General features: G+C 39.4%; 2 protein-coding genes across 24 annotated transcripts in view; both read right to left on the reverse strand.

Annotated features, from left to right (window-relative positions):
- Positions 1-4,806, reverse strand: part of LOC132984745 (DNA (cytosine-5)-methyltransferase 3A-like) — a 65,592-nt gene extending 60,786 nt beyond the window's left edge. For 14 of the 16 annotated variants that reach the window (XM_061051681.1, XM_061051680.1, XM_061051678.1 and 11 more), the window contains exon 1: positions 4,581-4,806. The gene's annotated coding sequence lies outside the window, so the exon portion shown is untranslated. The other 2 variants (XM_061051665.1, XM_061051664.1) reach the window with 2 other exon arrangements.
- Positions 4,807-13,183: 8,377 nt separating this feature from the next.
- Positions 13,184-17,485, reverse strand: part of dtnba (dystrobrevin, beta a) — a 28,880-nt gene continuing 24,578 nt past the window's right edge. For 4 of the 8 annotated variants that reach the window (XR_009675004.1, XR_009675005.1, XR_009675000.1 and 1 more), the window contains 4 exons: positions 17,383-17,430; positions 16,883-16,940; positions 15,294-15,337; positions 13,184-14,357 (listed from right to left, as the gene is read on the reverse strand). Coding sequence is in view for 2 of the 8 variants with exons in the window: in XM_061051685.1 (XP_060907668.1) it covers positions 15,330-15,337; positions 17,383-17,430 (56 nt within the window). In the remaining 6 variants the exon portion in view is untranslated. Of the gene's footprint in view, positions 14,358-15,293; positions 15,338-16,878; positions 16,941-17,382; positions 17,431-17,485 lie in introns of all 8 variants that reach the window. The other 4 variants (XR_009675001.1, XR_009675002.1, XM_061051686.1 and 1 more) reach the window with 4 other exon arrangements.

The raw sequence follows: 17,485 nt of genomic DNA on the forward strand, positions 1-17,485 counted from the left end.
TCTTTTGGAAATGTTTCTGATTCAGTGCTCAAGAAAGAAACATATCCTTAGTGAGAACAGAAAATTATAAAGAGCAGAAAAGAACACATTTGTCATTAAAGTGTAGAAGTACAAGTGGGCGGCAAAGAAACCTGTTGATTAAACCAGCATGTTGAAGATGGTTTCAAGACACTTAAGGTGCGGGAAAATGAAGGACTGCTGAGAGGGAGGAGGAGTTCAGCCATGTGTGACCTTGTAAGTACTTGGACTCGTCCTTCACTCTCTCTTTCGTCTCATTATCAATTATTTGTCATAGAGGAGCTAATTAGTGACAAACCTACTCAGCAAGAACAAAATAAATTGAAGCTGGAATTAGTCATCAGCCGGGCTCAGAGAGAGATTTGTTCTGAGGCTGACTTGACTAACGCTCAGTTTGAGATTTATTATCCCATGCTGTTATCTTTTGCCGATTGTAAACTCTCGAGGCTTTTAAAAGTCATCAACAAATGATTGGCAAACAGCAACGCAATGAATCATTCCCATCACTGGCTGTTAGGCCCATATACGCTTAAATCTTCAGCTAAATAAAGAAGCTGAGGAGCTCGACAGAAGCCAAACATTGGAAACAAGGCGATGCCCTTTCTCTTTTTAGACCGGTTCAACATAGCTTGCCCTGCTCTCAGTCTGATTGAATGTTAAAATGCAGAACAAATGATACAGATTATAACATTATCCAGTAGAAGAGAGGCTACTGCTTACTGGAAACCACAACTCCGATTTCTTAGGGATTCCATTGACCTTCAACTGAACCTCTACCCATTAGGCATTGCTCAGACTGTGTGCCCAAAGCGTTTGTTGAAGCTCCCGATTGACGAGTTTCATACATAGACACACCGCTCTGATCTGCCTCTTGCAAATAAAAATGGAGTCCCAGAGATCAGATGTTAAGACTTCGAGATGTTGACAAGCTTATTGCTTACCTCTCAAATCAGTTTTGTGCCCACCGGGTTGCCTGACATTTAAACGACTCGCAGACACTGAAAGGTTGTGACCGGCAAGTACGAAAAAACACGAGAAGGGACTCTAATATAAAAAAAGAACAAGCCAAGACTAATGCTACAATTCTTGTTGCTCTCAGGATATAGAACAAAGTTAACAATAAAACTGATGTAAAGGCCATTAACAATCGAGGCACCATCAGGGAAAAGTATCACAGCTATGCAGGGCTGGATTAAGCCATTTGAAGGCCCTGAGGAAACCATTAGCAGTGATGCCCTCTTGACACCAGTTCCTCCCACTCTCTTCATACTGAGGAGGTATCATGTTGTATCTGTCTGTCATTAGAAACAGATACTGAGAATGCTGCAGACCGCACATGACAGCTGCATTTTATCTGAGACAGACGCAGAAACCAACAAGCATCCTGACTGTGTCATACTGTCAGCAAGTGTATCACAATAACACTGTGAATTAAATACAGGAATATGCACCATGTGAGTAAAAACATCCGCTCAAACAATTGCTAAAAGCCGATTCTGACACGTGGCATTTTCACTTTGAAGAACGAACGCTTGCTCTCTTAAGCAGCAACTTTTGGATGTCATAGCAGGTGTATTTTTTTTTGACATCTCCAGCAGAAACCTCACTCTAAAGGTGTGTTATTTGCAAATATTTTCTGCACCTAAGTCATTGCAAGGACACCACTGGACGCAAATTCATGAAGGGCAACATTAACGACACAAATTGGGATTTTTTTTGGCATATTTGAAACAGTTAGGAAAAAAATGAATATATATAAAGGCAGATATTTGAGTGACCTTTTGTCTTTACGTTTTATTATTTATTAACATTTTGAGTGTTTGTTTGCTTGCGGAAATACGTGACCATGACAAAGCATTAGATTGCTAATCGATATCAGAATTACTGTTTCTGCACAGCAAAATCTACAGCTGACGACAGTGAATCAAGATTCATTGATTTAACTGAAAATCTAAGAGATCATACCTTTAAAGTACTTAGGATTTTACATGTTAGCATATTTAGTGATGCACACCTCTTAGCGTATTTGCAGCTATACAGTCACCAGTGAGTGATTCTTAGTATAATACATAGTACACACTGATTTAGAACTGTGGTTAAACTGTTGACCATGTCTTTGTTTTAACAGAGGTTGTTTTGGCCTGAAGAAATAAATTGACGTATTTTCCTTGGCCTAGCTCAACTGCACATTAGCATTACAAATTACTCCATAAATGATTTCATTAGCAACAGGGGAGTCCAGTTCACTTATTAACTTGTGCTGGAGCTTGTGAAGTGTGAAGTTTTTGTGCCCGTATGTCTTGCAAATCAATACAGGGGTGTGATTTGTTCCGACCGGTGTCAGATACTGATCCCAATCTGAAGACAAAAGGAGCCAAATACAACGTTTGCATGAGCCTAAAAGAAAATTGGATCCCAGCAGTGATTTTGATTTAAGCACAGCGTGAGAGTGCAGCCAATAAGTCTGGCTTTCTTCAAAATGTATTGTACAGTATGTCACTCCGCACGCTGTGGCCTTACATCGTCTAGTGGGAAGACAACAGGCAGCCAGCCAGGGTTACCAGCGGAAAAGACAGGGGTGGAAACTTTACAGAAATGGGTTTACAGTATCCACCCCACACCCCCGGGGGCTCCCTGCATGAGCTCCAGGCTGCGGGCCAACCAACTCCTCCAAGTTCTGAGTATTTAGGTCACACACTCACCTCTCACTCCTATAGAGAGAGTCTGTATAAATTAATTCTAATTGTTTCAGATTTGATGCAGCAGTTGTTTAAATTAGACCAGAGCCAAAGGCCTAAGCTGAAGCCTGCACCAGGGGAGGGAGAAATGGTTGCGCAGAGAAAAAGCTTCATAGTGAAGGCAAGTCAGTGAAAACTAGCAGGGATAAGACCGGGAAATGGTTCACTTGTCTTCACAATAAAAGCATGGAATATATACATTTGACTGTATAAAGCATTTTTTTTCCTCCTTTTTGTGCTACTGTGTAACAATTAAGTAGGTTATAAAACTTGTGCTTTTTGAACGGCAGGCATCTTTATGTTTTTATTTAAAAAAAATCTAAACTGTAAATCCTATTCCAAGCTGTCAATTTTCATAGAAATGAAACAAGAGGTGTGATCCTTCTTTAGGATAATCTAAGGTCATGAGTCAAATTCTCCTAACATATTGTGACGTAGCAAAACCTCAGAAAAGTTTTTAATGTTTTTATATGGATTCATCACAGCGAAGCTATTCTGCTAGAGGCTAGAACACCGATAAGAAAAATTACAGTATTTTAATTATTTATTGTTGGCTTAAAAGTTGGGAAAAGTGTTTAAAAATAAATAAATCTGCAATTACCAAAAAACAAGTGCATGGTGTTGTTTTCGATTTCTTGATCATGTAATGGAAACTTAACTCATGACCTCAGACTCCTTAATGACTTAAAATACAATAGAGGTGAACTGCTGGGTTGGTTGAATGGCAGGATATGAAAAGGTAACTCTTCGCTAAGTAACTGATTCATCGGCCATATTTCAGGAGAAAACATAACAACCTCTGTTTGTTCTGTATACATGTTTCTGCTGTTCTTCTTTCTTTTATAACACTTAATTGATCAGCTTGAGGATACAGTCTGATAAAACACGAAATCTAAAGATGTCACCTTGAACTCTGGGAGATAGTTTTTCCACTTTTTTTTCTCACTTCATCGACCCAGTCAAGTAAATAATCCATGATGTTATAGTGGGAGATCAACTTCAACTGCAAAACACTTTGACATCAAATATTTAAAATATATATTAATTGAATAGTTATCTGTGTGTTGACGCAGCTTGGAGTTGTTTGATGACAGGACAGTTTTGTTAACAGATGATTTTTTTTTATCTTAAAAATACTTTTATATTTCAAGTCTACGCCGGACGTGTCGTGCTGGTTTCTGCTGGCTCGACGGATCCAGCTTTATGGCAATTAATATTGGGAGCGACCTCACGCGGCCTTTACCGGACGGCCTCTCTTTAAACGGCGTGTAATCCCGGCGGGGTGTGTGTGTGTGTATGTGTGTGTGTGTGTGTGTGTGTGTGCGGGGCGGGCTGCCGGTGTGAGACACGTGTCTGAGTAGTGTAGCAACGATGAGCTTTACTGGGTCAGGTAAAAAACACACACACACACGGGTGCGTTTCAGACCGAGTGCACTCAGTAACCCCGGCAGGCGCGCGTCCCCGCTGAGGCGCCGGTTACGCGCACTGATGTGTCTGTGTGCATCTGGTAGGTGAAGAGGACGGTGCGCTCTGCTTTAACGTTACCTGCTGCTGTCTGGAGGGCTTGACGGTGGTAGGTGGGCTGTACGCATCAAATAATAATGTTTAACAGGCCTCTGCTATAGGTGTTGTTTCCGTGTTTTCTCCTCCCCGACGCACAAAATAACTCACCAAGTTCACTCGCCCCGTGTGCGTTACCGCTCCGTCTTCACGCGCACATCATCTGCTAAAACGGAACCAACGGTTTGGCATCCGGAGCGCGCGAGACATGACTTTAGGAGATGGCTGCAGCTTCACGAGCCAAAATGTAATGTTTATATTTACCGTGTCGTCCGTCCCTCAGGCACACACGGACGCTGATGGTCGTCGCTCTCTCTCCTCTCGTTCACTCTTGATCTCTCTCTCTCTCTCTCTCTCTCTCTCTTCCACTCACTCACTCTCTCTCTCTCTCTCTCTCTCTCTCTCTCTCTCCCTCCTCGCGCTCTACCGGGTCTTCTCTCCGCTGCTGGCTCGCGCACCCCCGCCTGTCTCTCTCTCTCTCTCCACCGGCCTGCTCGCTCTCTCACGCGCTGCAGTGGCTGCCACACCGGAGAGAAAGTTTCCGCGAGGTCCTAAAGTCTACAACCGTAACTCAGGGCAAAACACACACTCACACACACACACACACTCACGTACGTCCGTGCGTACACACACTAGCGCACGTGAAGACTCAGTTAAACGCTGACAATTCAACGGAATTAATTGACCCTGTGTTGCTGCAAAAATAAATGTATAATATTTGTTCCCCTTCATATTAACACATGTTTACAAGAATAAACTGCAGAACTTACTTCATGGCACAGAACATTTGGTTTATTACCTGTTGGTTTAGTTATTCATTCATTGGAAACGTCAGTGCACATATGGGTAAAAAAAAATGGCAACATAAAAGGTTTTTAAAAAAAGCAGCAGGTGGAGTAGGGCTGGGAAATATATCGAGTTTTTAAGATATATCGATATATTTTCAAACAAGATATAGGGTAAGATAATATCGTTAATATCGATATAGTTTATGTTGCATTAAAATAACGTTATAGAGGTGCCAGTTCAATGATGATGACTGACTGTCTGTCCCTCTTAACCCTGCTCCTCCTCTCTCTCTCTTTTATTGTATTTAAGGAACATTTTTATTTTATAATATTACTTTTTTAATTCACAAACAGGTAGTTTATTTTTCAATGTGTTTTCACTGTTAATAAAAAAAACATATCGATATATATCGAGTATCGCCATTCAGCTAAACAATATCGAGATATGAGTGTTGGTCCATATCGCCCAGCCCTAAGGTGGAGGCTCAGAAGTAGCTTTATTGGCCGGGTATGTGTGAACATATGTGTGAGTATTTTAGTTGGTCTCAAGCTACTTACACTCAAAATTATGAACCAAAGGATCGAAAACATGTCAAGCGAGCGTCTTCTATTCTGATTATTTGAGGGTGTCATTTTGGGGGCAAGTCTGCCCTAAAAGTGTTCAGGAATCCAAATTCAGCATCGAGAGGGAGTTTCTGATTACATGTGAGGTGTGCAGAAACACACCTGAGACCGAATCGTCTGTCAAACAGCCCAGATCGGCTGGCGTAATGGATGACAATGAGGAGCTAAAAAAAAATGGTCTGAAAGAACGCTAGAGGGAATAACGTCGACTCCAAGAACCTGACAGGACAACGAGAATGTTTTCATGTTAGACGAGCTACCAAATCCTGCTTTAATGCTTCATTAATGGGAGTCATTCATGTTTTACTTTTACTAACATTAAGGTTATGCCAGAATCAACATCCCTGATTACCTAATTGGCAAAGCAGACAGCTGCCCCTGGAGCTGAGGACCCTCAGGGGGGGCTGGAGGCTCCTGGTTCACTGTGTGATGTTCGGCATAATTAGAGAAATACTTCTTCTTTTTTTTTTTTTAAAAAGTAGCATTAAAAGTACAAAAATATATTATAATATTACACTGGGAAATTACATTGTTCTTAATCTTGAGGCTAGGAAGTTTTTAATTTATGCTTATTACTATGTTATGTTTAGTAATTATATAAAACATATTCCAAATTCATATTGTGCAATAATTATGCAAGCTAAAATAAGAATAGATATTTAAACATGTATTTAAAAGGGCGCTGTCAAGATCTGAACAGTTTAAAGAGTGTTATTCATAAAAGTGCAGAAATACTGCAGGGGCGCCTCATTAAAATGTACAACTTGAATTTCCTTTAATAGGTAACAGGCTCTGGTATCATGTATTTTTTAATTATGTTGTGTTTTAAATGTTGTCATCAGTTAAGTATTCATTATTCTTTATTATAATAGACAGTCATTTTATGATTGTTTCTTAAATATCCTAAATGTATCGTCAGACAAACTCATGAATGTTGGACAATTATCTTTAACACTAAATGAATCTCGGTGTCTTTACTAACTTTTCTTAGTCAACATTGTTAATAAAGGAGTTCAGGTCCTTGTAATAACACAGAACAGGTGTACTGAACACTGGGAGGAATAGGGGCTCAGTGGAGGCTCACTTGTGACCCGGGTTAATGTCACTTGAAACCGGAGCTTCTTGTAGTGATACAGTTTGTTTGATGTCAGAATGTCGCAGCCTGAAGGTAAACAGGTAGAACTGTCTGCTTTAGATCCACAGATCAGGGTCAGGTCCGGACTTTAGATTTAATGCCCAGCAATCAAAATCAACTTGAGAAAATATCATCCTATTTATGTAATGTTGTCATTAATAAAGAGTCAGTTTATTCTTTAACCATTTATTCTCCTTTTATGTTTATGGATTGATTACACATAGTCAAGTGTTATTTTTTGTTTGTGCTGTAAAATTGTTTCTGGGAATTTCTCACTTAAATGAGAAAAAAGTAAAGAAAATTTACTCAGAATAAAAAAACTTCAGGGTAAATTCTCGCTTTTTCAACTTGCCCAAATGTATTTTTTTAATATAAGAATGGCTTTTATATGTATGCTTCCAAAATGCTGTAAGCAAGCATGAAACTTTTTTTATTTTAAGGATTATTTCAAGGCTTTTTGTGAGTCAGAAATCGGGGACAGAGAGAGTGGGGAGAGATGTGGGGAAGGAGCCACAGGTTGGATTGAACCTGGGCCACCCGCTTGTAGGACTGTAGCCTCTGTACATGGGGCTCACACACTAACCACTAGGCTACCGGCTCCGCAGCGTGAGGCTTTTTTTCTACTGCTTGTTTTTCTATCAGACTGATGTCCCTTTTTACATTTCTTCTTGTTTAGTTTATAAATAGCTCAAAGGTATATCTGTCCTGTTTTTACAAACCACAAAGGTATAAGTTAAGAAACATCAGAAAAAATACAAGGCAGGTTCTTTTCTCATTTTCCATCTTTTGAATCATGTGAGATGAATGTCTGATTAGAGACAACCACCATGTAAAATGTACTTTGGTTGAGTTTCATGAACAAATAACGTCGTTCATAAAGGTGCTTAATTCTAATGTTATCGGTCTCCCACTTATAACCCACGAGTAAAAGCATTAAGTTGTTTTTGCTGACAAGTTTTTTTTCTGTCTTTTGATCAAACTCTTGTTTTTCCCTGAGGTTCTTCAGCAGGTGGAGAAGAAGCCGGACGCAACAAGTTGAAACCTGTTCGCTGACAGCTGTGGACACAGTCTTCTAGGAAAGAGAAGAGTAAGGAGTAAAGAAGTAATAATGAGAAACGGTTTCAGGAAGAAAGGCTTGGACCAAGTGCAAGAATTAAAAGATTTACGTGCAAAGTAATTTGGTGTCAATGAACATCATAGAGCGGTTTTTACTTTAACTGAAAGTGTAATAAGGATTGAGTGTAAATCATGCAAAGATGGCTTTCCTCATTTGACCAACAGGAGATGAGACATCAAAATAGTACTTCAAGGTCATTCTTAAAAGTCCTTAAAACAGAAAACTATCATTTTGTATCATTTAGTTTAGTGACATAAATAGAGAAAATATAATGTTATTACTGTCTGCTTAGGAATTAGATGCCAAAATATATCCAGTTCACACACTACCTAACAGATGAAATGGAAATCCTCACATTTAAAAGTGTAAAATGTCGCATTCCTACATGAAAAGACAGCAAGAACTTAAAATAAAACCCTTTTTGAATTGTGTAACTTACATTATAGAATATGTACTGTAACGTTCAAATGCAGAGAAACTATTTCATTAAAGGTAACCATACAAAGTATTTGTTCGCCTGTTTTCCAGGCAAGTGTGGGAAATCCTAGACATTATGTCAGAGTGAGCTAAAGTTTCTGTGTGTGTGTGTGTGTGTGTGTGTGTGTGTGTGTGTGTGTGTGTGTGTGTGTTTATGTGAAACCTGTGCTGTTTATTTAATGATCCAGTCTTGCATGTTTCAACAACACAGTAACTCAGTGTAACATCACACATTAGGGCACCAATAATGCGCATGTTTGAGGTTGAATGTAAAAGCACAAAAGCATCTCAGCGTTAAAAAAAAACATTTCCGTTCCCACCCTGAGGGCGATGTCATAAAAAAATGTCTCCTCTCTTGACATGGGGATTACTGAACTGAGATTGAGAGACTCCTAGCAGCAGAACATTACAAACTATATTTAAAGGTGTAAACACGCAAACATTTCAAAGTTCACCTTGCTCCCTGACTTAAACGTTTAGTTGATTCTAAAAGTCCTCAGCGGTGCCTCAGTGTCAATCTGATCAAAAGGACTTTTACTGCATTATGACAAGCTAATGCTCCAGTGGAGAAGGTTCAACTCAGTTTGACCTCCGAGCAGAAGAAGAAAGTGTAAAGAATCCAGACTAAAAAAGGGTCATAACTGTTTGTGTGAGTGAGTATGGGAGATGGTGGGTGGGGGGTGGGGGGTTATTTATAGCAGCCAGTGAGGTCACCAACAACAGACACCCTCAATGAGCTTCATTCAGTGTATAGGTTACACCCCCTCCCCGCGCTTATACACACCCTCACAAACGCACATATACAACACACACACACACACACACAGAGGCGTGACCTCTGAGGGGAGCTCATGGGAAAAGTGAAAACTGTTCATCCATACTAATGAGGACACTAAATCAAGGAGGAAGTTTAAAAGTCTCACTCGGAAGAGGAAAACAAGGTGTATTTTTGGAGTCTAAGCTGGAGTGTTTATTAATAGAAACTGGGTTATGTAAAAACTCTGGCCTACAGGAAGAAGTAAAAATAAAAGTGTGTCTCCCCCTTGACTAGTGTGATCAGTAAGGGGGTAAATACTTCCTTCACATCCCTTATGTTCCTAAAATGGTTACATTATGCAGGCTTTCTACATCTACTTCAAAGCTGCTGTCAAGGTCTTACATTTAAACTCTACGTCTTTAATCTTTGCTGATCTTGTCCTGCACATGCAAAAGTAGTTTTTCCCTGATAACTAAATGAAAAAACTCTTCTCCTGCTTACTTCTAAAGATCAAAAGAATCACTCTCTGTGAATCTTGGAGCTGAAAAATGTAAATAAAAGCTGTTTCTGTAAGGTGCCGCTTGCCTTGTCTAACACCTTCTCTGTGGCAGCAGAAACGGGCTTTAAAAATAAAACTGTGCAGAAATAATCAATCTCCCATCTGAGTGACTCCTTTATTAATGAAGGTCATTAAGGTGTTCACCGGTATTCATTTTTGTCTGTTTTACAACTACAAACTCTTCACATAGAAGTCTTGTGACATTCTGCCACCTAACTACAAATCAGGGGGAAATGTTGTACTTTTTACACCACATTTAAAAAAAAAAATAGTTTCAATTGGGGCGCATGGTGGCACAGTGGTTAGTGCGTGCGCCCCATGTATGGAGGCTGTAGTCTTCCAAGCATGCGGCCCGGGTTCAAATCCAGCCTGTGGCTCCTTTCCCGCATGTCATTCCCCCCCCTCTCTCTCTCTCAACTCTATCCAATGTCCTATCTCTCAATTAAAGGCACAAAAAGCCCCAAAAAATAATCTAAAAAAAAAAATAGTTTCAATTTCAGCAAACATTTCAGAGCAAGATATGACGAGCAAAACACTCGTACACTTGTCAGGTGTTTAAAATTAAAGTAATTTTAAAAACACCAAACCGTAAATGAGGCTAACATTAGCTCCACGCTAAAACGATAAAGTGTAATAAGTAATGTTCAAGTTGTATGACGTATTATTTACGACTCTGAGTGAGTGCTCGTCTTTAAAATGTGCTGATGTGTCAGCAATGAATCATGTTCTGTCACATGCTTCACATTAAACACAACTTCAGTGAAAAACAAACCTGCAGTTGTGATTAATTAATTTATATTCTAAAGCAGAACAAGTACAGGATAGCATTTCACTGTGATGTATTTTAAATGATTATATATTATATACAAAATGTAACTGATTGTTCTCAGTCACTACAGTGGGACAAACCATTGGTCCTGAGGGGGGGGGGGGCTTTCTCCATTGCCGCTCCCACCCTCTGGAAATCACTCCCAATAAACATTAGAGACTCCCCGACACTCACTTCAAGAAACCCTTAAAAAACCTCTTCAACATCGCCTACAACCACAACTCTCATCCTCCTGCTTTTACATTACATCTGCATTGTATTGTTTTCATCATTTTGTTTTTGTTGTTATTCAGTGTTAAAGCGTCTTTGAATATTAAGAAAAGTGCTTTATACAGTAAGTCTAATTTACTATTGTTATAAATATTATTATTATTATTATACAGTTTGATGTTGGATGTTTTTTATGCCTCCAGCCTGGGTGAAGAGCCCAAGACAGATTATTCACTTTGTGAGAGGATTAAGTTCATCTTGAATTTTGGCCACATTTCAGAAAAAATGAAAGACTACTTTACATTTCACAACATTGATTTAACATCAGGAGTCTTTTGAGTTTTAGTTTAAATTTAACGCATCCTCTCCAGCTGTTATATTGATCACACAAAGTCTACAAAAGAGGAACATTTGTGATGTTTTGTTTTGTTCTGTTCATGTAAGTTAATAAAAAAAAACCCACTTCCTGTTCAGCGATGCTCGATCTCTTAAATTCCCTGCAGGGTTCACAGAGGCTCTTTGAGTTGTTGCATGAGCCTGGGACTTGATTGTTCTTTTCTCACAAAGAAGTCAATGATTTTTTTTTTTTTTTTTTTTTTTTTACAAATGGGTTACTTTACGGGATTGTAGCAGCGTGAAGTTTCCAGCTCGTTTCACAGATGAATTACATTCGATGTTTGTCTTGCCAAACTGTAGTGGGAAACAGACCTTGAAGAAACACGAGCGAACCAGGAGGGAATACAATGTTGAGGTCATGACTATGACGTCGTACTGGAAAGTCATGGAAGAGCCTTTGAATCATACTTCACATACTCCTTTATTATGTTGCTGCCCGGCCAGTTGTTTTCTGGGGAGTCACACACAAAGGCTAAACTCAGGAGGTTGACGTTAAATATTATTTATTGCAGATGAAACACAGATACATCAATACTTTTCACTCAGTCAGCTCTGTCAGAGTCAGAGCTGAAGTTGTTAACAGCTTCATGTTCGGACACGTCTGTGCTGTCAGTCTTGATTTTTTTTTTTTTTCCCCCACTCTTTCTTTCACGCAAACACACCCAAACACGAGCTCAGTCACTTATGAAATCACTCACACAGCCTGTCAATCATACGCTAACGTTTAATGTCATGAGCAGTCAAATCACGTGAAGGGCTGGTGGAGTCTTAGAGATGAAAAAAAATTATGTCCAACTGATTCAAATGGACAAAACAGTAAAGTACAGCTTCTGATAAGAACCAAACAAAACTCAGAAATAAAAAACTAAATTTGAATTTAATTATCTCACGCCTGGTGCATGAAAATATAAATCAACCTCACCTGACGCGGGCTCAGCTAGTCACTTTGGGTCATATTTGATTTGCATACGGAGCATCAGCCTGAAGGGGTTTCGGGGACGCTACGTGTGGTCGACATTCACAGAGAATTTTGGCTCCAGCTATTTTAACAGAAAGCTTTTTAAGGCATCAAAGATCAGCAGAGTGTGAGGAGTGATATGATGCAGGCAGGGTTTAGAAACAACAACAAAACTATACTTTTATTTTCCGTTATTTAATGAAAAATGAAAACTAAACACTTTTGGTTGAATTTCCTTTGCGCAAAACTTGTAATCATAAAAAAGGTCAAATGACGACTCCAAAAGAATCCTGCAGTAAGAAAAACATCCAGTCACAAAGCTTCAAATTCTGCTTCAGTGTGAACACAACCAAGAAGTTTGATTTGTCTTTTCTGGCTCTTCTCCATACGTCAGACTAACTCATACAGGTAGGGCACAAAACTTTAAAGCCACACTCCTTTGTGGGCAGTGTGAAAGCAAAATGACAGTTTTGGCATTTTTATGTATTAGTTTCCATCATTTATGATCCTCCCAGATCCTGAGCTTTAAAGATGCCTTGATTAATGAAGGTTATTATTTTACCACTGTTATTATTGTTTCTAAGACTGTTTCTTTAATTAACACGGTGATCATAGGAAAGAGATTTTTTCTTTCAAAGAAGTTTAACATTTTGAATCTATACTGTAAACTGTGAGCACTACAGTATTTTATCGGTGACAGATCAGTGATTTTTAAATGAAGCTCATTCACTGTGAACTAAAGCTGTGGCCCTTATCCCTGATGTCATCTCTCCGATACAGTTTTGCTACGATTAGCCCTGATCTGCATGTCGGGATGGAAACAAGACAAAAGAAATAATCTTGTGAAAATGTCAATGAATCTGGACTTGTTTGAAAATGTTTGTGTTGTTTTCTATCTTTGGTACTCTCGATCATTAATCTTGTTTTTGGTTTTTTTTAGGATTATTGTGTTAACACTGAACTGAAGCCCAACCTGCCTACTAAAAGTTGAGATTGCTCTTTTGCAGGGTTTTGAAGTTTCTTAACATGTTTGTGTTTCTCTTTAAATTCAATCTAACATTTATGTTTTTGAGTCCTGAAGATGTGAAAGTTTAAAAAAAAAAAAACGCTGACAACAAAAGGGTTCAAATGGAGTGAATTCAGAGGAAAATAAAAACCTTTTTGGGAAACAAATGTTTTTGCTTTTTTTTTTATTTCTAATGTTTTATCTTGGGAGACTCGGGTTGGGACATTTTTGGTAAACTGACCATTAAAAAATGTCAATAAATACTTTTGGAGCCCCTTTTTCCATCTACTGTGCTACAATGACCCTGTTTGAAGCCAACTGTTTTATATTCTCTCTCTCTCTCTCTCTCTCTCTCTTACAAACACACACACACACACACACACACACACACACACACAAAGCAATCAAATAACTTCTCTGACGGGAGTCCCGCTGCAGTACCAAGATACACAGAAAAGCCTGGACAACCTGAGCTGTGATCATAACAGCACCAAATGAGCTAATCTAATCTCATCCAGGTTTCAGAAACGTGGAGCACGACTGGGACTTCAACTCTCCACCCTTGCATCGCTGCAGCCCGAGTGAGGAGCCAGGAAACGTCCCATTAAAGCTTATCATCTCAGCAGGGCCCGACCACACTCACATAAACATTTAAACCAAAAAGAATAAACAGCCAAAGTCAAATCAAAGCAATAAATACGAAGCACACAGTGCCGAAACTTAAAACGTTAAAACTCACTCCTCGTCCTTTTGACTCTCCCTCGTTCGTTCCTCACTTTTCTTTTCAATCCGGCAACATCCCGTATCCCTCTGAAACCTTCCCGCTCCTTTTACTTCACACGCTTTCCTAAATGCACCTTTCTGTCTCTTCACAACATCCCCTCTCACCTACTGGAACTTTGAAAATGCAGAGCGCACACAAAACACACGCACATGCTACAGTACAAATCAGTAGGTTTCAGATTTCCCTGTTTAGCTACGACGATCAAATCAAAAGTACAGTGACACGACACACACAGAATCAACAGCTTTACATCAGTAGGGACCCCGCGGTCATTTGGTGTCCAGCATCGTGATTGGTTGATTGGCAGGGGAGCTCTAATCCCCATTGGTTAACTAACTATGCATAAGCTGTCATTTCATCACAGCAGGGTCAGTCTCCTCTCTCCGCGATGAAACTTCACTCTGCCTGAGGAGAGAGAGACAGAACAGTCAAGACAACCAATCAGAAGTTTATTTTTATTTGATAATCTGACAAATAAGATTAAAGAAAATGTTTTATTATTATGAAACACATGAATTACTTTCCCTTCAGAGTTACTCAGATTGATACAAAACCACCAGTTTAAGTTCATAAGATGATATTTATATGATTTAGCATGTTGTTTAATGAGCTTTACAGGTGCTGGTTGGCATACTTTTAAAACTTTGAACTAAGTCTGGCGAACAATTCCGCCATTTCACATCAACCAGTTGCTGTCTCTGGCTTTTAAATGTACCCACTAGACATGAAAATGGTAACAATCCTCTCATCTAACTCCTGGAAAGAAAGCAAATGAGCATTTAACCAAAAACTCCACTAAAAACATGATATCAAGTTGGTAAGAGGCTGCTTTAAAAAGTACATTTGTTCATCTTTTAATACAAAAAAGTAGTATTTAATGGTTAAAAATTAAAAAAAATTAAATTATGAAATGATTGTCTTTAAACATTTTTGAGTTCTAATTTTCAGTTCCTCACTTGAGGAAGCAGCTACTCCTTCCTGCTGTCTGCCTCCGACTGGTTCTGTATTTCCAGTCCGTACATGAACTCAAATAAACTGTCACTAAGTGCTTCTCAACTTAAAGGCGGGGGAACCGAGTACTGGCCATTCGGAGTCCTGTGCAAACAAGTTCACGATGTGCATAAACACATTGTTCTAAATTTACGACTTTAATTCAGACGTCTTGTTTTAAAGCAGAAACATTTAAGAGTCCGTGTTTCTTAGAACTCTGACTGAATGATTTATGAATTACGAACAAAAAGTTGAGTAGTATTCAAGTGGGCTTCACTAGCCTGATCTGGATTTTGTTTTCATGCATTACAGCAGTTTTAGTATAATTTTATTAAAGGGTAATTCACTGGTCACTCACCGTTCTTGTTTGTCCTGCGATCATTTTAGCCTGCTAAAGAAAGACAGAACGTTAGCATTTAAGGCTAAGGTTTCTTTATTAGTACCTCGAAAGGTAAATTAGTTGAGCAGAGAAGTGATTCAGTGTTCCAATAGGTGCATACAACACATAACGGTACATTAAGCAGAAGTTGCAGTGCTAAGTTTAAAGAGCTACGAGTTAATGCCAGAGACAGTAATAAGAACCAGACCAGTTCTTAGCCTAGAACAATCTACCGTAACTGTACTTGGCAGCTGCTACACAAATTGGCTAACTCTAAAGAAAAGAGACTTTATAGTGGGAAGTCTAAAACAGTATTTTATCATCAAACAGTAAAACTTAACTGCATGGAGCGTGTAGCTGAACCCTGGCCTCCTGTCTGTCTGCTCTGGGGTCGGCGGGGTTAGTACAGCAGGTTAGTATTCTACAAAGTGTTTAGTTTGAGCCCCGAGAGCCGACCGGGAAGCCTCGTCTCTGCAGGCGGTCCTCTTGTAAAGAGGAGGGGCTCCATTAAAGCACGGCTAATGAGACGGCATGTTAATGAAGCTTGCTGCGGTGCAGACGAGAGCACCTGGAGAATGAGTGAAGTCGGACGGGGACTTTGCACACGGGAGCACAGACACAGAAAAGCATGCGGGGAAAGCAGCGAGAACAAGTGCATCTAAAGCCAACCCCAGTGGCTGACAATGTAAACCAGAAGAGGACTTTAAATATGCCAAATGTTTCAGTCTGAGATACGTACTTCTTACACACCAAGAGGACCTTAGCTCTGAACAGAAGGAGAAAGGAGATCCAAACCAAACTGGTCTTTCTACAGATTTACTGGGATCAGTGTGAAGGTTTTCTGATAAATACGCTGATATGAAAACAACATTATACACACAGCACAAAGCTTGAGGTGATATAGAAAGGGTGTCATCGCACTGTTTGTCCATCAGACATGATCTGACTTCATAAGGCGTTTTCAGACTGCATTAACTTCTAGTAACTGTTGGAACCCCCCCCCCCCTTTTTTTTTATTGATTCTGCACCACAGGAACTATGAACTATTTTAGTACCTAGGACCCCTTTTTCAGCTCCTGCTTCAGAGTAGGTATCATGGTGGTGCGAACGCAGACAGAAAAAAGTCCCCTTGGTGTGTAGTTCTCAGGAAACTCCCCCAGTGGATAGTACTCTCGGCATCGTCTGCTCTTTACGTAGACGCTGATCTCAACAGAATATCAGTGATCACGTATAGTAAAGTGTTTATCTTGTAAAAAAAAATAAAGCATTTAAGAAAGCAGTGGTCTGAGTACCTTTGCAGTCGTAGCACTGCAGAAATGTATTTTATTTTAATTCCAGGTCAAAAGTGTACTCGATCTTCCACCATATACGTTTTTTAACCTTAAAATCTACATTATTTTTAAACCCTTTAATTAACTACTTCAAAGTCAAAGCAATGCATACTTTCACTTCACAACATTTTAAAAAAAGAGTTCAGATTTTTTATTTTATACACAAAGAATTTACCGGCTTCTAGAATATGATGTTAACATTAAAAGGAGCATCATACTCACACACACACACAGACAGATGTTGGAGTTGTGCACAGCCATGCTGAGGTTTTACTGAGGTTTCTCTGTTAAAATAATGAAGTTTTAACTTGTGAAACAACAAAAGTAACTGCAGAGTAGCTGAATTCCTGAGACATTTTGTCCTACAATATCCTCTTTTTTATTTTGCAATGTGACAATGGGAGTTTAAAGCCCTCGTCAAAGGCATAAAAACTGCCTCACTTTCTTCACCTAAAGAGGATATTGCAGGAACGTTCCCAATGTTCTGTGAAGGCTCCGGAAATATTCACCTTCAGAGAACATCTCGGGAACGTTACGCAAGGTTTGAAGATTATCCTCTCTTATGTTAATAGATATATATAATTAAGCAGTACGGATGCGGCCCATGTTGGTCCCAGAGCATAGGCAGAGCACTAACTGATCCTGTTAGTGCGAGATTGTGTTAGCGTGTCGAGAGGATAATAATTTAAAGGCGGAATGAGAACGGGAGATACTGAAGAGATTTACCTCTGTCCTTCCCATTCAGCAGTCTCTCCTCTTCCTCACGAACATCATCTGTGCAGAAAAGAGGGTCAGAGGTCAACATAAGCAACGAGAACTTGAAAATAAT

Source organism: Labrus mixtus, chromosome 12 (genome assembly GCF_963584025.1).
Source record: "Labrus mixtus chromosome 12, fLabMix1.1, whole genome shotgun sequence".
In the NCBI taxonomy this organism is placed as follows: domain Eukaryota; kingdom Metazoa; phylum Chordata; class Actinopteri; order Labriformes; family Labridae; genus Labrus; species Labrus mixtus.